Source organism: Schistocerca cancellata, chromosome 5 (assembly GCF_023864275.1).
Source record: "Schistocerca cancellata isolate TAMUIC-IGC-003103 chromosome 5, iqSchCanc2.1, whole genome shotgun sequence".
In the NCBI taxonomy this organism is placed as follows: Eukaryota; Metazoa; Arthropoda; class Insecta; order Orthoptera; family Acrididae; genus Schistocerca; species Schistocerca cancellata.
In genome coordinates, this window is record NC_064630.1 from 834126297 (window position 1) to 834149208 (window position 22912).

General features: G+C 44.0%; 1 protein-coding gene across 2 annotated transcripts in view; it reads left to right on the forward strand.

Annotated features, from left to right (window-relative positions):
* The first annotated feature begins 2350 nt into the window (after positions 1–2350).
* Positions 2351–22912, forward strand: part of LOC126187369 (histone-lysine N-methyltransferase, H3 lysine-79 specific) — a 221937-nt gene continuing 201375 nt past the window's right edge. For both annotated transcript variants that reach the window (XR_007537717.1, XM_049928412.1), the window contains exons 1-2: positions 2351–2554; positions 3987–4027. Coding sequence is in view for 1 of the 2 variants with exons in the window: in XM_049928412.1 (XP_049784369.1) it covers positions 2471–2554; positions 3987–4027 (125 nt within the window). In the remaining variant the exon portion in view is untranslated. The remainder of the gene's footprint in view (positions 2555–3986; positions 4028–22912) is intronic.

Genomic DNA, 22912 nt, shown 5'->3' on the forward strand with positions numbered 1-22912 from the left:
TTTTTTTACTCTTCAAAAAAAATCATTTTACCCGCCAAGTTGGGAACCACTGTACTGGAGGGAGTTGTAGAGGGTAAAAACTGTAAGGTAAGAGAGAGATTGGAATACATCCAGCAGATAACTGAGCAAGGTCTGCTTTGTGATGAAGGGACAAGCGGTGACGAGCCAAATCAAACACTGATAGGAGAGGCTGATGATCGAATAGCAAGGAAAAGAAATGAAGAAATGGAAGGCGCTGGGACGTTATGAAATTGCCACACAACGAGGAGGGCCTTTCAAAATTATTTGTATTTGTATTTACATAATGTTTGTGAAGGTAGACATTTACTTAAATGGGGCATAATTATTTTCCTTCGCATGAAATAAGTCATACAGATAAACACGTGGACTGCTCAGAATGGATGTAGCGTCAGCAGTTAGGCAAAGATGAAGATACTGCGACTTGTACAAGGTGGACCAGTGTGGGCAGCTGCATCGAAAAGGAGACACACGAGACCTATCAGCCTCTCGTCGATAAAATACGAGGTATTGACTAAAATAACGGACAGGAATAAAGATTACGAATTAACACCTCATCTTGCATTCTTTGATTTTTAGAAAGTTGACCTAATTCCTACAAAATTTGTACCGACAGCCCTCGAGGGACGAGGGACCGACTGAACATACTTTAGTGGCCGAAAGAATATGTACAGTACGTCAGTGTTTCCGCTTGTATTATTCTTCTTCGGGATAGAAGGGTCATGCAAAGAGATTTCGCACTACCAAAATGATACTCAGCAGTCGCAGTGGAAATTTTCAGCTTCTAAAACTGGGATACAGGTTAACTGATTACACTTTTTTATACACGTCCTTTTTACTGATGACACTGCATTGTTTGAGTCTAGTTCATTTAAGCTATAACGACGAATGGATTAACTTTTAGAAAACTTTGTAAACTTACCTCAGCACCATTTACAACAAACACTAAAAAAAATACGTATCCAAAATATCGAAAATACAGCTGTGCATGAAGACATAGAACCAGTTGATGAATTTCTAGACTTGCTGTTTGCGTACATTTTGCACTAAGAACCGAAACTCTAATATCACTCGTATTTGTTATTTTAACGCATTTATTTGTTATTAAGAACAATGGTGAATAATAGTTGAATCTATATATGCAAATCGAATTGCGTGAAAACAGGAGTATTTATTTTTTTATAGGTTAAGTACTACAAAATCAAGGCACTTTGAAAAATTCTGTTATGCATATCTAAGTGGTATTCTCGCAGTACTCCACATTTATTAACACCGCTACCTGTGTGGCGGTAGATCGTAACAATAAAAGAGCAAAAAAATTAGTTGAAGAACAACAAATCTAACAGACTGAACTGCGGTAGTCATCTTTCTCAGGGAGATTACGTTAATATGTAAGGAACCATTCGAAATATGCTAGCGCGAGTGGTTCAGAAGTTGGTGTAACTTCAAATGTTTTTCAAATCGTCAGTAACTATGAGTTACTCTTGGAGAGTTACAAAATGTTTACATTAGATGAATTCAATTTATGTTTATTTATGTTTGATGTTACGTCTTTTGCCGTCTGGGCTTACTAGTTCCGAAGAATTTTTACTCCCAGTGTGTTACTATGACTGGAACACGAGTGATGGAACAAATGCACCATTTTTTGAGGTAACATCTGTAAGAATACGTGCAATTAGAAAAGAATATTAAGTAATCGGAATTTATGCAGTTAGCTTGTCTTGATGCAAATCAGAAATATTTTCGTATTGATTTTCTCATATTTCAGTATGAGAATATATAATAAACCGGAGAAAAACAGACTATGAGACTCTGTAAAGGGCGCCTATTATCATTTGGATAATGGTACGATTCCAGTGCTTCACATTATTGATATAATGCAGCACACTGTCTTTTTCCTCGTTTAAGATGACAAAAGAATTTTTGTTAAATTGTTAGTTTTGCATGTATCAAATATCTTTGTAATTGTTTGTTTAATTATATCGTTTTGTTGAAGCTTGAGGTTGCGCCTCGCGGAACTTTTAGTATAGTAGGTGATTATTATTCACGTGCAATTGTTTTACGACTAAACATTCCGAGAAACTCTGTACTAGTACGCTGCAAATGGGATGACTGTGCCGCATTACCAAGAAGTGTGTGTCGGCAGTCATACGTAAGCGATGCCCGCAGAAACATGTTTCAAATAATCCCGCGCTTGCGTCAGCCTATGGCTCGGGTGTAAGTACGTCCAGCCAATAAGCTTTCTGCTGCGTCCAAGAAGTCACCATCGGTTCGGGGAGAAACGCGCCTGCGCGAATCAAAGGAAGCCATGTTCCGTCTGCTCCATCATGGCGTTCAGCCAGGATGGTAGTAACTGTGCACGCGCGAAGAAAAAGCTATAGTGAATAAGTTCTGTGTGAAGTTGTTGGTGTTGTGTAGTGTATGGTGTTCCAAATATCTCAATTTTTTGGAAATGGCGTTGGAATTAAGACTTCATAGCCCTGCTGGAGCAGAAGCCGTTGTTTATCAGTGGCCACTTTCCTCGGGAACGGGCTCTGTAAGTTTGTCTTGTTTATATGAGATTTTTTAAAATTTTCGGGTATTTATTTTAATACTAAGTTACCTTTCGTGTTGGAATAAACGCCAGAACAATTTACTGTAACTCGTAATTGCGGTAGTAGAGGTTTATTTTCATTGAATATTTCTCGTATTTACCCATTGTAAAGATCGGGCAGCATAGCACGCGCGTCAATATTTGCATCATACGTGAGTTTGTAGTAGACCATAGCCACGAAGGCACGTTTAAACACACGTTTAAGCCAGGTTAAATATCTTAATACAACGTAAAAGTTAGTTTTATTGCATTGTTGTAGAAGTAATTGGTTCAAGTCGATAGGTTAGAACACTCATCACGTTCAAAGTAGGTCAAATATTAAATGTAGTTTTATAACGCGTTCTTCGTGAACATTTGTAACGCAAATTCAATATATATCCCCATTTTGACGATATACATTTTATTTTCCAAGTTTCTGTTTTAGGTAGCGCCGCTTTAAAAAACAGTAAGATCTAAATCTGCAGGGAAACACTATTTTTGTATTCTTTGTAACTATAATTATGGGGAAAAATGATATTCCCAGCAAAGAATTGGCATTTCTTGCTGAGCTGGTCGTAATTAGAACAGTTTATGGAATCCTAAGTGCAAGAAAGTAAAAATAATACATGGGCTATTTTCAGTATTCATTTTACGTTCCTTCCTTAATGGTTTGAGTACACAGAATTCATGTTGTTGGATAGTTTTCATTGAGAACCTTCTTAAATTTGTTTACATTTAATTTAAAGTTTAAAACAAGTATTTCAAACAGTCATTGCTTTAATTTAGGCTATCTTCTATCTGTCTAGAATTTGAACCTCCGGATTCGCTTAAGTGCAACTTCATGCCATTTTCGCGCGCTTGTAAGTTTTGTTCATACTGAGAATAGCGTTAGTGTTTATGATGGAATAGATAACAGAAATATCACACGGTGAACCTAGTTTATTGTTAGCCTACTGTGTAATTTAACCGTGTCGTATGTTACGAATATATGAAATAAAATAAAGGTGTTTTGCGTAATGAGATGTTGAAGTTTGTAGCTGTGAGCAGTGCATACTGCTTTCGTGACTTGTCCAGAAAGATGATCACATTTACTTGAAGGAAACACTTTTCGGTTTCTCATTTCAGGCTTAGATGCGCATGGGATTAGTAGTAAACTCAAGTTTAACACTTGACTTTTAGTTCTATATAATTATTGCCAGGTTAAAAAAGATGCTTGCCTGTGTTTTGCTGGGAAATACATCTCGTTCATTATAATATTCGTTAGAAATCAAATGCTCCATATCCGAGTAGTATGTCTTGTAATTTTATTCGTGATTTTAATCTCATGTTTTGAACATTTATTATAGGTTGTGATTGACGAACACGTGTTTCTAATTACTCTTTCTTTTCTTTACAGGATAAACATGACGGTGCGCTTGAGATAGTGGAAACCATAAGGTAAATTAACCGTGTACACTTGACAAATAAGTTTTTACTTGCAAAACAAATGTGTTCTCTTTGACCTCGGTATAGTGTTCTTACGCAACATACTTCCCGTTTGTCGATTAGGCGCTCAGAATATGATTCATTGGTTCAAGGTCTGTGACAGTGCTTCGCATTCAGATAGATTCGTTTAGTATGTGGATCTTACCGCCGTAACTTTTTTAAGTATTTAATGACGTCATCAGAAGCGCCGAAAAATGATTTTCAGTAATGACGTTTAGTTTAGGGTAGGAACTTAGTTCTCGTGCTGTGGTGAGGGTTGAGACTTTAGTCACAGTGACTAGATGCAAATTCAGTATTTTGTCGCGAGAGTGGCTTGAGTGGCGCGAGAGCAAGCGAACTACTAGGAGCTGCATAGCGAAAGAGTAGGAGGTGGAGGTGGCTGGCGGACCTGCGAATAATTTGGTGACCTTGGAGCAGCCGGGTGAACAACCAGCCGTGACTGACGGAGTGACCTCGCGGTCTACGACCCTCCGGTCTGATCCAGGCGTGCACGCCGAAGTATCGCACCATCACACCCGAATCCAGCGAGAGTTACTACCGTTGCTCCCGTGGAAAGTCAGTCTGCCAAACAGGTGCACTTCTCTCCTTGCGGGGTCGAGAGATCGGAATTTCTCGAAATTTTACTGAAGCCTCTTGGGATACTGAATTAAATAGTCTACCTACTCACAAGAACACATTTCTTCCTCTTTTAACCCCCAAACCTGTTTCACCACAGCTGTGGGATCTCCTCTGTGGTTTTTCTTTTTTTTTATATTGTGTGTTCCCTTTGCCTGCCAACAAAAATCAGTGACATGTCATCATTGCTGTAGTTGATCTGTCCTGTGCTGTACTTGGTTATTATCTAATTGCTAAATGTGTTATTTTGATGTTTGGAGTGACGCTTCCTGATGCCCATTGACGAATTCTGGATGTTGCCATATTGCTGTGGCTTACACGTACTTATCTCTGCACATTGTTTCATACCACTGTGACGAGTGGATGTAAGCCACAGCAACATGGTAACATTCAGAATTCGCCAGTAAACACCAGGAAAAAGTCACTTTAAGCATAAAAGCAACATATTTCGCTTAGTAAAAGTACGATACTCAAAGCACAGCACAGCTCAGCTAAAATACAGCAGTGAGATGTTGTTTGTGGTGTGCTGCTGTTGACACCAACACGAGACACATAACGTAAAAACAGAAACAATAAAAGAAGAAAAAACTCACATAAGATGCCACAACGATGGCGAAAAATGTTTGGAGATTAAATATAACTAGAATTTGTGTTCTTGAGAGGAGACGTACACACTTTAATCCGTTATTTTCTGCAAACGTGAGAACAACTGAGCTTAAAAGTCTGTAATAATTTTCTCAGGGTCTGTGAGGCATTTAGTTCAGTTGTTTCAAATGTATTACTGTCAGTGCGAAACAGCCGGTTTGGCCTATCACGTTTCAGAATGTTTCTTAGTGTTTTTACTTCATAAGCAAAGCATTACACTCATCATGTAGAACCCCATAATTTAATGTGTAAGAGCACATCCCAAATTCTGTCCAAGAAACGGTTGTGCTGTGAACTGTTTCATAATTTACTGGTCGTAATCTAAATGAGAATATAACAGTTTTGGTATTTCTTGGTTGGGTGCGTTATTCGTTGTTTACATCACAGTCCGACATTAGGTGTGTCAGAAACCTGCTCTGCATCGTTTGGTTCTCATTAGACCTGCCATTTAGACGTGTCGTGTATACTGGAAGAACATTGTTAATGAGATGATCGAATTCAGTTTCCGCACATCTCATGCCTTATTCGTCCCGTTTGCTTGCATTGATTTGAAAGACAAGTTCAGAACAATACCATCTGCAGAACTCGCAGGATGGTCGTGGCAGAATGGATTGTTCAGTCTATTCGTTTTCTATTACCGGAAGTCCTCTTGTTGCCAAGGAAAAGACAGTTCTTCAGCAAAGAAATGTAGTAAGTCCGATCTTAACTTCCCAATAAAGTCAGATAAGTTTTATCGCGCTCATCCAGCTCTTCATCTGTGCATTTCGTACTGGGCAGCGAGAAGATAACTCTTAACATTCAACTGTGTTAAGTATAAAAGACGTTCCCTTTGCAGTTTCTAGGGTAAAGTAGCCACTGTGCATATGTGTAAAATTCAAAAACAAAAACAAAAATTTTGGTTTTGCGAGTGTAAGTGATAATAAGAAAGCCTATTCCCGAAAGAATGTGAAGTACCGTATTTGTTGCTATTATTTGGAACAGAGAGGGAATGGTTGAAGGTAGGATTTATGTAACTTTCTCCGTTTTTAGTTTCCATTTTCTTCCAGACTAGTAATTTTGACTTCAGGATAGTGTCGCTTGCTACTGAATTTGGTTTTACGAAGCGTGTGTGCTGTGGATGTCCGCCAGAGGAGAAAACGGTAGCTGAATGAGTGGGAGAACACAGAGTTGTTGCAGTTGGCCAGCCAGCGCGCTTGTGTAGCTAGCTGTCTCGCCGTCAGTGGGCCGGACCGTTACTACGGGAAGGCTGAGCAAGTGTTGGCGGGGTCGGTCTGTGCGTTCATTTCAATGGCCGCCAACAACCCATCCGGTTTGAAAGTTAAAAAAAATGATACACTTAACCGTCGCGCTGTCGTAACTTTTTAGCTGTTATCACGGAAACCAGTCGGGAATGCGAGCGCGTATTATGACGTTGTAATGGTAATAGGACATACATGTATCTCGAGAAATCTGCCTGTTTGTGTTTTACTTACTCGGCAGAATGCTGCGGATAATGTGTCAGGTAGAGGCATAGCCTGAATTGCAACGGGAAACCTCGCCAACAGTTCGCAAGCGGTCATTTAAGGTTGTATATTCCGGGATCTGTGTCGGTATGACGTATTGTTCCAGTTCATAAGTCCATATGTTGTTTACTGCTGATTTTAGTGTACACCGTCTCCATTTTTCAGCAGCGTGATTAGTTTCAATGTTTCTTTTGTGCTAATTAATTGGATGTTAATTTTCCTGCCGTTATTCGGCGTGTAATAGAACTGTGGAGAATTTGTTCAAATTTGTAACGACAAATTCGTTGCTCAAAATATAAAAATTAAAATGTTTAATTAGAGTTAAGCATCATGGACATGAAGGAGTACACCTATTGGCCAGCCCCACGTGCCACAACGGTTCACACCATCATTCTAATAAGCTGGCGAATATTTCAGTTTTATTCTGGAATTATACTGCAGAATAGTTTTGGTGTTTCTGCTAAGTTCCACGGTACATAGCGTTCCCATCTAATGTCAGTATTCTTTGTTTTCTCGTTGCTGTGTAGAAATCTGTCAGTAACCCCTGTCCAGTAAAATAATGTTTATCCCACACTGGTTCTGATTTAAGTATGCACTTATTGATGATGAGTCTGGACAGTGAAAGCCTTGGTACTTGCTCCATAATTTATGGTACTAGGGAAGACCAGCAAAATTTAATATCAGAGAGTCTAAGTGGAATGAATTATAACCCGCATAAGAACCATGCTGAGGATGCAAAATATGTCCAAAATGTGACGTGCTGCAGTACAGAAAACGTCAACTCATAATATTTTTTTTCTTCTCACATGAAGCAGATTTAATGTTTTTACATTTTACATACCCAGAATATGAGACAATTTGCCATAATTCTTTTCTTATGATCATTTATCCAAGGCATGTCAGTGAATCCTAATAGCTAGACCTGTCATACATTTCTTTAAGGCCAGAATAGAAAGAACTCATTTCTGTATGGCCAATATTCAGGACATCGCTTCTCTTTAATAAGACTCTTTGCCTAAAGTATTTCATACAGAATGTTGAGTCCATGAGCTGCAACATTTACTGAACTATAGTTTGCAGAATCCGTGTTTTAGCTCTGGACTAGCATTAATTTTGAAGAGATTGTACAGTTTTATCTGCTTTTTTGCATTTTATGTCTTGACAGCGTATCACGTTTTGATCATATTTTGCACCATTGGTGTTCTTATGTGGGCTGTAATTTAACACTGTCATCACTATATTGCAAGGGGGTAGGCAAGACACACATAATGAAGTTCAGAAAAAAAACACTTGTCACTATATTTGTGAAAAGATGTTGTAGTACTGTTGCTGCCCACTTGTTTGTTGTAATCAGCTTTTAATCACAAATGTCGTAAACTAACCACGACGAGGTGTTGAAAGTTTGATTTCTTATGCTGCTTCTAGTTTTGAGCTAATGCCCATCTGGCAGGAGGACATTAAAAAAAAATTTCTGGTCAGTGCCACACAGAAATAACTTTAAAATTTAATCTGTGACTGTGTAATCACTGTGAGAATATTCCATGTAATTCCGGTGGCATCTTGCTTCCACTGAAAAATTCTACTATGATTATAAATTGGTTTGTTCTGTATCACATTCGTGATCCACAGAACATACGTATAACGTTTTGTGCCCCATGTGCAGATGTTGTAAGTCACCTGCATCAATTTGCACTAGGTTATTTACAAAAGGATCTGCTTCTTCGCTCGTGTTGTCGTGAATGTACTGAATTTTGAAGTGAATAATGCTTCATACTATTGATTTTTAATATTCATTTCAATCTTAGGTACGTTCCGAATGTCAAAAATGTTAGGTGCAAATATCTTCTAAACTTTTGTTACTTTTTGTTCCATCAGTTTATTGAGGTTATTATGTTGTTTGGAGGTTTTTTGCTTTTGTGACAATCGTGACCTGCATTAGCTTTGTGAGATCTGCAAGTAGTGTTCAATGACATTGTAGAAAATGTTTTGTTATTTTGGCATTTGTCATGTGGTAATTAATGTGACTTTATTACTATTTAACATTGTAATTGCCTTAAAAGATGTTACGGTAGTTTCTTTGAAAGCACGTGTCATTCATAATTACTAGTGTTTAAGGCTCAGTTCGAAACTCGTAAAAGTCATTGACAGTACATTTTTCACGACTTTTACCAAGGTCCAAAACTGTATTCCCTAAAAAAAATTTGTTTACTGAAAGCAGCCTTATATTGCACATAAAGATGACACATTAGGAACACAGTTCTATATAACTGATTTCACAAATTGATATTGATGACCAAAATGTGCTAATGAGCCAGTCTTCTGGGAAGATCTTCCATATTATTTTTATTGTCGAGTGATTGGTGTGAATATGTACAGCAGTTGGCTAGAAATTCTCTCAAACTTTTACATTTAATGCCCTTTTTAGGAATTTTTTGCTACTTAATGTGGCCACCAGTGTTATTTTTATTGCTATCATCGTTGCGATAACTTTCAGAGATCATCTTTTAAAGATGTTTTGTCAAGTATATCTTTTGTTATGTATTAAGTATTTTCGTTCTAAAAGTACTTCCACGGCGCTTAGTTATGTAAACATTGGTGTGTTGAGACGAAAATAGCACCTATCGCCAACAGGGGTGAAAGGTTCCTTTTAATTTTCCACTAGTACTTTCAGCGAAGCTTTTGAAAATGTCGCTCTATATACGTAAAAGCTCTTGCATGTTTCGTATGTCCTCTTCCTCGTAGATATCTATTCGCAACTCGCAGTGACGTGTGAGCTATATTTGAAGCGCTGCGTATAGTCTAACCATCGGTAGTTGAGCAAGTACAGTCTGGGACCGGTAATCCCATAAAGAAGCCGCAAAGCTACCGGTTGCGCTAGCCGTTTCAGTTCGGCCGGTGAGGTGTCTTTGAATTAGGGGGAGCAGGGAATGTTGCTGGCTATTGATCCTGCCCTGTCCGGCCGGCGGCGGCAGCGGCCACGGCGTGTGCCAACTCCGGCATTCCGGCACCCAGGCCTGCCAATCACCGCGACCGAAATACACCGCCGCGGCTTCCAGTAGGACGCAGCCGTCAGCGACCAGCAGTTTCCGCCGGGTCTATTTTGTCTCGTGGCAGGAGGGCTGAAGCTGGATTATTAGCAGATCTGCCGTCGGTTTGATGTGACGATATGGAAGAGACGACTGAATATTTTCGGTTGTCTGGCGCGTATAAACAGTTGAGTGTAAGTGATCAACCAGCCGCTATTAAAGGACTCTGTTTCGTGTCTCTTCTAGCGTGGGAGTCGTGTTTGAATAACACACCTTAAGAGAAAAGCTGTGTTAACCATTTTCAAAATTGTTAAGGATTTCGTGGCCACTTGCAGACAAACTGCCTATTGGCTTCTGTATCGGGTTCTTCGGCCGACGTTCATCTAACGATTTTACTGACGTTTCGCCAGCACGAGTGGCTGGCGAAAAGTCAGTAAAATCGTTAGATGAACGTCGGCCGAAGAACCCGATACAGAAGCCACTAGGCAGTTTGTTAACCATTTTCCATTCTGTACTCTCGAATTGCCAATGGCCTTGCCGTCTTGTTCCCTTCAGGTCACCGAAGTTAGGCGCTGTCAGGCTTTGTTGGCAAGTGGGGTGCAGTCAGTCCTTGAGGCCAGTTGAGGATCTCCTCGATTGAGAAGTAGAAGCACTGGTCGCGAAGGCTGTGCTGACCACGTGCCCCTCCGGTGGCGCCTAAGGGCTCTGTATACTGACGCGAGAGTGGCTGGGGGCACACGTGATGTCGCAACCTGGCAGATTAAAACTGCCTGCCGAACCGAGACTCGAACGCGGATTCTTTGCTATACCGACCGAGTTACACGAGCACGACCCGGTGACCCGTCCTCACAGCGTCACTCTCGCCAGTACCTCATCTCCGGCCTGTCTTCCTGGAGTAGTAGTCGCGCAAGTTTCGCAGAATTGTCAGGCTCGGGGCAGAGATGTACGGCCAGAAGTAAGGCTGTGAAGACAGGATGTGTCTCGTGCTCGGGTAACTCAGCTGGCTGAGCACCTGCCCGCAAACGGCGAAGGTCCCAGATTCGAGTTCCGGTGCGGCACACTGTTTTAATCTGCCCGGAAGTTTCATATCGGCGCACAGTCGACTGCAGGATTAAAATTCATTATATAAACGTTATTTAACGTTTTGGCGTGTCTACGTTTTATGTACCTTAACGGCGTTCCTTTCATAACGTATTTGAAAGATCGCTGACAAATGCGGTACTGAACGCAACGGGGTTGTTACGCTCTGCTCAGTTGCAGTTAAGTGTGAGGTGTCGGTCCGGATGTTGACACCCGGCAGGGAATCGATTGCGGCCCGCTGTGTGGCAGTCAGACACAATTAATAAAAATAAGGGAATGGAAGAGAGAAAGAAGCGCAAGTTGGGAACCGTGGGAGCATTTACTGTACGGTTTGGCACAGGGGGGAGAACACAGCATACGTTAGATCTGAAACGCGCTTTACAGTTGAGAGAAAGCTGTGGCTTGTCGTCGATAGTAGGATACCGTGCTTTAATTGCGGCTTCAGTTTAACGACCCGTCCACATCGAGGTCATTAAAGACGGAGCGCAAGGTCGGATGGTGTCAAGGATAAGGAAGGAAATCGTCCGTGTCCTTGCAAAGGAATCATCACGGCATTTGCCTCGAACGGTTTGGGGACATCACGGATAATCTAAGTCGGGGTGGCCGGACGGGGGTCTGAACCGTCGCCCTCCCGAATGGGGGTCCAGTGTGCTGATCACTGCGCCACCTCGCGCCGTCTGACTGCGACTCCCGGGCAAACTTTTTTCTACTGTATTTCCAGTAAAGAAAAAAATCGATAGATTTTTAAAAAATCCAATTTCTCGTGTTTCAAAGCGAATAGTTTGAGTAACGACGGCTGATTAATTAATCTGATAACGAGAGTCCACCGCTCGTCGACTTGTTGCACGGCCGCCCTTCGTTTTATGCTCTCGTTGACGAATTAACGTCGAAAACCCGACTAGTACTGCAGAGAATTACGTATCGCTTTTCACCAGAACGAGGCACAGCGATTAACCCATTACTCGACATTTAGCAGGCGCTGTTTCAGCACTGATGTGTGCTAGCACAGTCGTGGGCTCGAATCACGACTTCGTATTTGCGTTTCCGAGTAGGGGTGTTCCGTCGGGAGTCGCTCACCCTTCCCGGCCAGTGGCAGGGTCGCACGCTGATCCAGAAATTTGGCACAGTTGCGCGCAGCTGTGCGCGACCTGGCAACTGCGCATGCGCGGGGCTCTAGAGGCGGTGAATCTTTGCCCATTGTCCGGCTGGCGGCGGCACTGGCCGCGCGCTGACGTAACGCAGGAATGCTGCCGGCCGGCCGTCGCGCTAGCTGGCGTTAGCTTAGCTCTGCTGCTGCTAGCCTTTTGTTCGCCGCTCGGCCGGGTCGCGTTGCGTTCTATATACAGCTGTGCACGCTTTCTCGTGTCCACGTCCTGCGCTCGGGCCCGGTCAAGCCGAAATGCACTGTTTCGTTCCTCCTGGAAATCGATAAGTTGTGGCCACCAATGGGCATCGTTAATAGTGCTCTCGGAGACTGTAGACGTGAGCTTCCTATATGTCGTTCACTCAGTGTCAGAGGCATCGCGGCCGGCAACGATACAGTTTTGTGAGTCATTATGTACAACGTTGCACCTTCAGCATTTCGCAACATTTTGATACAGTGCATGCATATCAAAGGCATGTAGTTACGCAGGTTTTCTAAGTAGCAATAGCTGAAGGCTACACTTAAATGTACATTATTTGTTGGTATACAGAATTTATGACGAAACAGCTTAAAATCCAAGCGTGTGTGAACTATTGGTTCGTTTGTTATCGTTAAGTGAAGATTTTTCAAGCTGAGAACGTGCAAATCTTTATCTCCCAAACGTACATTATAGCATGCGTGAAAGTTCATTCACTGATTCATTGGTAGTTTAGTTTTCAGTATATGTAGCGTATTTGAGCTGCCTACTTAGTAAAACACAAAATCCAAAATGGCTAAAAGCAAGGCTGTATTCCATTTATTGTCTCGAATAGCGAATCGCAGATTTCATTTTGATTTCTTGGTATATTGTTAATTGGAGCTGAGCTCTTGCTGGCGGAGTATAAGCCTTTTGCCCCGTATCGAGACTTGCCCTTTAAAGTGTGAATAAATTTATCTTCGCAAATCAATAATTGTTAAGCATCACAAAATCAGGAGGCAATATAGCCAACAATTATCACTAAATAGAAGTATACCTTTAGTGAAATCCGTAACTTGCCCTCATATGTCTCGTCTTTGACCCCTGCCTGGTATATTCCTTTTGCCGTTTTGAGATTCCAACCTCGTAATCCTCAGCCCCAGCCTGTTGTGAGGGAGGGGCCGTCACAACACGCTCCACAGGCTATTGAGCCTTTGAGGGCGGTGGTGCGCGCCGGCTGACGTAACTAACGCCCACCTGCAAGGACACACGCGCCGCCTCGCCAATTGTCCACACTGTTGACATACTCTGCTTCCAAACTACACGCTAGTCCAGTCCTCCCGTTTTCGAGCCACTGTCATCTGGGCCTACCGTCTGCTGGGAACGGCGTGTAATAGGAGAGCACAGATGTGCCGAATCTGCGCGCGTACGGGAGATTTGTGGTTGCTTATGTTCCTGTCGCCATCCCGTTATGGAAGCTAGTCTCGAGGTATATCTGCGTCATCCAAAGCCCCCTTTTTATGTCCGTCTCTGCTTAGACAAATATAAATAAGGATTTGGCCTAGAGTAAGCGCAGGTTTCTTGTCTTAATCATACATTTTCATAGATGTGTGTAATAGGTCGAATCCGACAAAGACAGTAATGAACTTTTCGATACATTATATTGACTGGTTTGTGACTCACTACGATTTTCTCTCCTGTGCCGACCACCTCATCTCAGAGCAGTACGTAACACTGAACGCCATTTCTTATCAATTCAATGAATTACGGAGTGAAGACTACATTTTAGTATAGATGTAATAAATCTGTACAAAGACGTTACCTTCGCCACCGGGATACAGTACTGAAATAATGCTACATTTCGTTAGATGAATATATGCTGAAGTTTCTTTCCTACCCCGGAGCATAGACAAAGCAATATTTACTTGCTTTATCATCGTAGCGTTTCGAGAATTTTATTTACTGCGTATTGAAATCGACACTGATGGGTTGCGTCTTTGGTGATGTGATAGCCTCCCCTGGTCTTGACCCAAGTGATGGATACGGATATTAAAAGTGCACGGCCCTGGTAATATCAGGTTTGCCCTTCGATTTTTTTTGGAAAAAGAGGTCCCGGCTGACCGAACTGGCGGGCGTTATTATTTAAGAGTTGCATGTAACTGCAGTTGCCACAAAAACGTGTCAGAAATTTCACGACTGCATTACAGTTAAAATATTGTGTAGGAGGAAAGGTGGAAGCTCTTTTTCGGTGAAATGTTGGCTAAATAGCCTGTCTAAAATATTCCCTCGTTCCCGTGGTGTTGTTAAAAAGTAGCATAAGCTAGTGATTCAGAGCAGGTAAATTATGCGTATTATGTAATTTTGCCATTTACGGTTATGCTTACAGGTCCACTCATCACCTGACAGTAGGGGCTCCCTTCTCGTGACCGTAAGACCGCGTTGACCTCGGTTGCATTTATTTCGAGAGTAGTGTGTACGGGCTGTGCACCACTCCAGGAGTTTGTTACATGCTACGTGCAGGAGTTCCCATTATGTTACCGAGCGACTGGAGCAGACAGCACGACGTGTGGTGGGGAGTAAAAGCTGTCAAAATTCGCGCTATCCCCGCTTTTGCTGAGTCTATTAAGACGAAGTAGGCCGTGTGGATGAACTTCTTGGTGTCGTATCTTCGTAAGGACGCCAGTTTATGTTGTCTCTTCACCCTGCCTTTTTTTTGCGTTCCGTTGTGGACGTTCCTCTTTCTGCTCCCACTTGTTTAATAGTAGTTAATTTTATAAATTCTTTCACACGAAGTTGTTAGTGTAGATTTGCCATAGATTTTTATTAAATTATGGAACAACCAGCTTTTTTCCGCAGCTGCGTTGGCATATCAATGAAATCTATATATCGCTTTATTCGCCGGGAGACCCCGTTCGGGAAGTTCGTGCGCTTGGTTCGCGTCTTTTTACACGACGCCACGGCGACTTGCGCGTCGATGACACCACGGACGAAGTTCAAATACGCAAACCACAAGACCAGCAACAAGTGATGCATGTCAGTCAGTGTCTTTAAGCTACCTGACGCGAGACACTGTTTGTGACTGATATTAGTATGGAAGTACGGAGTAAACACGTACAGGATTGTATAAGCATTGAATTCATTACGTGGAATCGTATTGTATGTAATGTGATTAAACACACAGAAGACCTTGTTACCTGTGTCATTTATGTAATTTCATGCCGGAGAGCTGTGTTTAAATGGTGACATAGTAGTTTTGTAGTTTTTGTACATGTATTGCCATACCGTTAAAAAATAAATGAAAATAATTGTATTATGTAGGCCGAACAAGCTTTTTCGAAGAGTAATTATTGTTCTATATTTCGCGTTACGATCTTCAAATCAATAAATATGTTTTGCTACATGCTTTCTAAAGTAGCCTGTGTTCTTCCCCGGTTGTTCAATGTATCTCCGTATCAGATTTAACCAAAATTGGTTCAGCATTTTAGTCGTGAAAGCGTAACAGTTACTTTCGCATAGTATGGATTACTGTTTCGCCTAACTACAAAACAAATTAAATGCTCGTTCAGCTGGGTGACGTGGCTTTCGGGTCATTAAAGAAGAGCAGTCGCGCTCGGAGGGGAGTGGGGAGATTGTGTCGTTGCAAGAGTTTCGAAACACACGTTCCACTGTTGGCTGCGTAGCAGATTAAAGCGTGACTCTCGTGCGCAGACAGGAGAAATAGAATAATTGTTTACCAGTTTACATACATTCGTACGATACTGGACATACGTGTTAGTCAATAATATCAAAATTAGATCTTCTGCCTCTTGTCTTGTACGGTCATCACGCTGTGTCGTTATTTCAAGAGAAGTACGCACTGTGCCGAGCCGAAGCAAAATCCGTCAAATGAAACTCAACAGCATCACATTTTGTTGTAACCTGCGTGCTGTGTGTTTGAGGAAACGCTCTGGTATTCTGCGAAGTTTGCCGAGTAGTCGGCTCGATGCCTCACTGACAGTGCCAACTCGAGCGGCCGCTTGCGTCACTTCCTCGTTAAGCGCCGATGTGGCGTCAGCGGTGACGACGTCGCGCTCCGACGTGTGACGTGTATGGCAATGGCACCTTGCGTTATAATATTAATTTGCGGCGGTGGTCTGGACACAAATCAAATCAGACCAGAACCGATCCAGTATGCGACGTGCTGTATCAACTGTTAATTGGTGTCAAAGGTAATAAAACGTGTAGGCTCAGCGTAAGCGTAAATGCCCGATATCCTTTGGCTACAGTCACTTAAGTCAAATGTCTCTAAAGATATAAGTTTTTTGGAAGAATACCAAGAAAGTGTGCTTTAAGTAGAAGATCGCCTAGGAAACCCTCGCTCGACAAATCCGTAAGAGCTGGAACAAAAGCGGCTCTCGCAGCTGTCGCCGCGGAGGGGCGGACAGCCGGCGAGGTCCCGTTTGAAACCCGGCAGCTTTCACTAAGAGCGTGTCCGCTGGCGTACTGCGCTACCGTGACCTTGCTGCTGCTGCCATCTCTGCTTGTATAATTCATTCGCCGTTCCATTAGCTGTATTTGGTAGAGCCTGTCCTTTGCCCTGTTTCGAACTCTGCGTAGAAAATGTGTATTTTTTTCTTTAGGGAAAGAATTCTTATCTTGTACCTTTGCCTTTAATCACAGCTTACTGACTAATTTGTCATTTCTTCAACACTCAAAAGGGCTACTAACAAAGCGAAACGCGCGCGCGCGCCTGTGTATATATATATATATATATATATATATATATATATATATATATATATATATATATATATATATATATATGTGTGTGTGTACTGATACAATGTCCGGCGCGCAGGCCAAACGAACACTTGGAAGTAACACGCACCCAAGGTCGGCCAGGAACGCAGCGTCTTTTCGGCGAGGCGCTCTTATGTAATAGGCAATCGCTTTTATCGATCGCTTATGCAGCTCTTCCGTTTGCGTAAACGCACCCCCTCCCTGGGCCGTTTCTCACAGCTTTCGCAATCACGGTGGCTGCTTCGTGGCAGAGATCATATGGGGTTCGCTGATGCGCTGCTCACTGCTTCGCCTTTTACTCCGTCACCGTGGGGAGAAACAAAACACATCGCATGGGCCCTCGCGCAACGTCTCCAGGCTGTAGTGTCGGCTGCAAGGAGAGACCCACCGCGTCAGTTACGGTGCCTGCTCCAGGCAAGATACAAAACAAATTAGTGCTTTCAGATAAATGTGAAGCATAGTTAGGACGACATGGGATGTTATGGGGAGGTACAAACAACACATGGCAATTGCCGTAAAGGCATTCAGTCAAGAGGAGGCTTCTATGTGGGAGCATGGACAAGGGACCTCAGGAAGAGACTGGCGAAGTGTTTTATGTGGAGGTTGGCATTATACAGAGCTGACACGCGGGCGCTGAGGAAGATGAAGAGTGAACCATAGAAGCATTTGTGAGGGTTTGGAGGAGGATGGAAGGAATAAAACGTGTAGACAAAGTGAGAAATGAGATTCTGAGAAGAGTAAGGGAAGAGAGAAATTTTGAAGATGATCAGGAAGAGGAAACACAATTGGCTCGTACATCGGTGGAGAAGAGATAGCTTACTTACGGATGCTATGGAGGGAATGGTGAATGACAGAAGACGAAGACGCAGAAGATACCAGACGATGGACAGTATAAGGATAGGAAACAATTACGAGAAAAACGAAGAGGGTAGCAAATGATGGGAATGCATGGAGAACTACTTGTAAAGACCCGCACTAAGGCAGAACAGATGATGATGATGATGATGATGATGATGATGATGATGATGATGATGACTGTCCAAGCACCGGCCTTCAGTTTCGTCACGACACGCTTTCTGGAAAATCGCAGAAAATAGGCTGCCGAATGCCAAGCGCTGTCAACACCTTTTTTCCACACATTAGCCCGCCCATAGTTTGTCAGTATTTAATGTTCAAGTACGAAACATCTGGGAGAAAGATGAGGGTCGAATTGATCCGTGTTCGCGCAGGAAGACGGCAGTTTAAAAGACCTCGCAACCTGTAAAATCCTCTCTGCTATGGAATCTAAAGGAACAGCGCGAGAGAAAGAAAAAGAAGACCCCCAAGGAACTTGTGGTGGCACCAAGACCACCGTTACCTAAAAGCTCTGCGTCTGAGGATGGGGTGGAGATATTGGCGTCCACTGAGAACCTGGATCTCGCTGGACCCTGAGACACAATGGATATAGACTACTCAGGCGAAAAGTCGGTGGCAGCAGGTGACCCTGACGTGTAAATTGCCTCATTGAATGTTCCATGCCTTCCCAGTCTCGCGATGATGTCATCCTCCAGTGGAATTGCGAGGGTTTTTTCCACCTCCTGGCTGAGCTATGGCAACTGTTAAGCTTTACACCTGCTTTATGCATTGCCCTCCGCGGCTATAAGGGATATTACGGGAACCGTAGCGACTATAATCGACTGTCAGGTGGAGTCTGCGTTTATGTCCTAAACTCAGTCTGTAGTGAAACTGTGTCCCTTCAAACCCCTCTTGAAGCCGTGGCTGTCAGAATACGGACCACGCAGGAAATAGCTGTCTGCGATGTATATCTTCCTCCAGATGATGCAGCAGTACCCCTGAACGTATTGGCTGCACTGATTTCCTACTTTCGGGAGATTTTAATGCCCATAACCCCTCGTGTGGTGACACCTTGCTTTCTGGCAGAGGCAGAGATGTCGAAATTTTACTGCCTCAGTTCGTCCCCTGCCTCTTAAATACTGAGGCCACCACATATTTTAGTGTGGCTCGAGGTAGTTACTCGGCCATTGATGTATCAATTTGCAGCCCAGGAGCTCTCCCATCTATCCACATGACGACCTGTGCGGTAGCGACCACTTCCCATTTTCCTGTCACTGTCCAGCGTCAGGCCCACGGACGCCTGCCCAGATGGGTTTTAAACAAGGCGGACTGGGAAACTTCCACCTCTGATGTCACCGTTGACTGTCCCACACAAGGTAACATTGATGTGACGGTTGAGCAGGTGACTACAACAATCGTTTCTGCGGCAGAAAACGCGACCTTTCGCTTTTTAGGGTGCCCCCGGCGAAAGACAGTCCCTTGGTGGTCGCCGTAAGTCGCTGAGGCAATTACAGAGCCTACAGCGACATCGGCGACACGCTTACCTGGAGCACCTCATAGCCTTCTAACGGCTCCGTGCCCGCGTACGCCACCTTATCGAATCGAACGACAGAAGCAGGAGTGTTGGGAGAGATATGTCTAAACCATTGGGTGTCATACACCTTCCCAAGTCTAGGCAAAGATCAAACGTGTTTTCGGGTGCTAGACCCCAGCAGGTGTTAGCATAAATGGCGTGTTATCTGCCGACGCGATTGCCGAGCACTTTGCTGAACACTACCCTCGAGCCTCTTGTGTCAGAGAATTACAGCCCAGCCTTTTGCATCCTCAAACGGCGGCAGGAAGGGAAAGTCCTCGTTTTCTACGTGCCACAGTGAATCCTATAACGCCCCATTTACAGAGTGGGAGCTCCTCAGTGCCCTTGCACATTGTCCAGACACAGCTTCTGGGACTGATCGCATCCACAGCCAGATTATTAGACATCTCTCATCTGACTACAAGCGACATCCCCTCGTCATCTTCAACCGGATCTGGTGCGATGGCGTCTTTCCATCGCAATGGCTGGAGAGCACGATATTCCGGTGCTCAAACCCAGTGAAAACCTTGATGTGGAAAGCTATCCAACGTTCTTTGTAAGCTGCTGGAACGTATGGTGTGTCGGCAGTGGGGTAGGGTCCTGGAGTCATGTGGCCTACTGGCTCCGTGTCAAGGCAGCTCCGCCAGGGTCGCTCTACCACTGATAACCTTATGTCCCTCAAGTCTGCCATCCGAACAACCTGTTCCAGACGCCAACAACTGGTTCCCGTCTTTTTTGATTTACTAAAAGCGTATGAAACGACCTGGCGACATCATATCCTTGCCCACTCCCGAATTTTATCAATAATTTCCTGTCGCTTCGTACTTTCCGTGTCCAAGTTGGTACCTCCCATAGTCCCCCCACCCCCATATCCAGGAGAATGGGGGACGCGCAGGGCTTTGTATTGAGTCTCTTGTCTATTTCTAGTGGCCATTAATGGTCTAGCAGCAGCTGTAGGGCCGGCCGTCTCACCCTCTGTGTATGCAGACGACTTCTGAATTTCGTGCTGCTCCACCAGTACTGGTGTTGCTGAGCGACGCCTGTAGGGAGACATCGGCAAGGCCTAAAAGTCGTGTGTTATGCACTTCCGTCTGCGTCGTACCAAACATCCAGAACCAGAACTTTACCCTAATGACGATCCACTCACTGTAGTGGAGACATATTCTTAGGACCGGTTTTCTACGCCCGATTGACTTTTCTTCCTCACGTTCGTCAGCTTAAGCGAAGTGCTGACAACAGCTCAATGCCCTCCGCTGCCTGAGCCGGGGTGCAGATCGCTCTACGCTGTTGGCAGCTGTACAGAGCCTTTGTTCAGTCCCGCCTTGACTATGGGCGGCGCCCCCAGTGTAGGGTTATTCCACGCAGTGCACCACTGTGGCGTTCTTCTAGAGCGACAGGAGCTTTTCGGACGAGTCCAGTGAGCAGCGTCCCGGTGGAGGCGGGAATCCCTACATTGCAGGTTAGACGTGCACAACTGCTGGTCAGTTGCGTTGCACACGTTCGCAGTTGTCCTGCGCATGCGAATCAGCGTCTCCTTTTCCCACCCACGGAGGTTCATCTCCTGCATCGGCGGCCCAGGTCAGGGCTTCCAATTGCAGTTCGTGTCTGGTCCCTTCTTTTCGAACTGGCGTCCTTGCCTTTACCACCTGTACTTCAGGTCCATTCACGTACATCTCCACGGTGTACACCTAGGCCGCGGCTTCGACTGGACCTTTCACATATGCTCTAAGGACTCAGTTAACCCCGCAGCTCTCTGCTGCCACTTCCTCTAGATTCTTGACGTGTACCGAGGCCACGAAGTGGTTTACACCGACGTCTCGATAGTTGATGCTCACGTCGGCTTCGCGTATGTCCGTGGAGGACATATTCCTGGCTCTTCTGTGTACAGACTGCTTGAGTAGCCTACAGGCTATCGACCAGTGCTACTCTGGTAGCGACCCTCCAGGAATCCATCTGCCCTGGAACGGTCCAGTCGTTCAATGGTGTTTGTCTGGACCCCAGGCCACGTCGAAATCCCAAGCAACGAACTTGCCGACAGGCTACGCGGAAACCGCTTATGGAGATCGGCTTCTCTGCAACTGACCTGCGTTCAGTATTAAGCCGCACGGTTTTGCGGCTTTGGGAGAGGGGATGACATAACCTCAGCACGCACAACAAACTGCGCGGCATTAAGGAGACTACGAATGTGTGGCAGTCCTGCATGCGGCCCTCCCGCAGGGACTCTGTGGTTCTCTATTCGGCTCCGCATTGGCCACGCTCGGGTGGAGACACACGGCTGCCTCCTGCGCCTTGGTCCATGTCTCGGTGAGCAGTCCTCCTTTGATTGCCCTGCGACGGACTCCTCTGTTACCGGACTCGTTGCCATTAATTTTATCTTACAACGCATCGGCTAATTTAGTTTTACACGTGGCGGTGGGTTATATCATTCTGTATAAGCTTTAGCGCATGTCCTTTGTCGCTTTGTGTTCTGCACTCTAATGCTTTTAGGGTGGAATGTTTTAATGTCTTGCAGAGTGACTGGCTTTTCCATTTTATTCTCATGGTCGGCCAGCCACGGTCATCTGCTCTCTTGTTGTTACCACTTCTACCTGTTTCTTGCTTATCTCCGTGGTTTTCTTTCCCTGTTTTGTCCGTAGTAGTGTTGGTTGTCCTATCGTTCTTCTTTCTTTTCTTCTTTCCCTTGTGTAAAAATGTTTTACCGGGAACGAGGGACCGATGACCTCGCAGTTTACCCCCCCTCCCCCTCTCCCCTCTTTTAAACCAACCAACCTTAATGCTGAAAGTGAGGGTTATGACGGACTATCCTTTTTACGAAAAAAATTGTAGTAGCAAAATATTGGAGCAAGCAATGCTTACAGAGTTTATCAAAATTCATAGCGGGAGTATGAGGCGTATTACAAGGCAGTTGGCTTCACAGATGCACGGATCAGTTGGATGAGAGACATTCAGTGTTATGTTGGTACAACCAAGACACTGGACTTGTCCAATCTAGTATTACAGTTATGGAATGAGAAAAAGTATTTGAAATATGAGGATACCAGTGTAAAAAAGAACGTCGTTCATATTTCTGTATATTGTGGGCTTTTTGTTTTCAGATTTTTCATCTGTCTTGTAAGAGAATACTAATAAGAAAAAATGAGGACCTTGCGTAACTGTGTTATCAGTTATAAATCTACATTGATATTGAAGAAACTTTCACCATTTGAATCCCACGAGAGTCAGGACAGATGAACGGAATAGGTACTTGGCATTAGACCATTTTGCAGACCATTCTTCGCCATTTTTCTTGTAACTGAAGTGACTGAGCTGAACTCGCGTTCTCCTTAAAGTACGGTAGAAATCCTTGTGACAAACCTACCATTAAATAGTCCAACATGTAAATTTGCCAAGTCATTGTGCAGCGTCTTCCAAAATGGTCTTTACAACTTCGACGACGTATATCTCAGAAATGGGGAGAGGTAGAAAGCTGCAGTGTGCGGTATATAACGTTCACACACACGTTTTAGCAGCCGTTTAACAGACCCAATTCGTGTGCTATTCGCAGCACGCAGGGTATCTAAAGACTCTCTGTTGAAGCAGGTACACACACACACACACACACACACACACACACACACACACACACACACGCACAGTTCTATTCGAAGTCGTAAAACATTTTTCACATCTCTCGTAAGTAACAG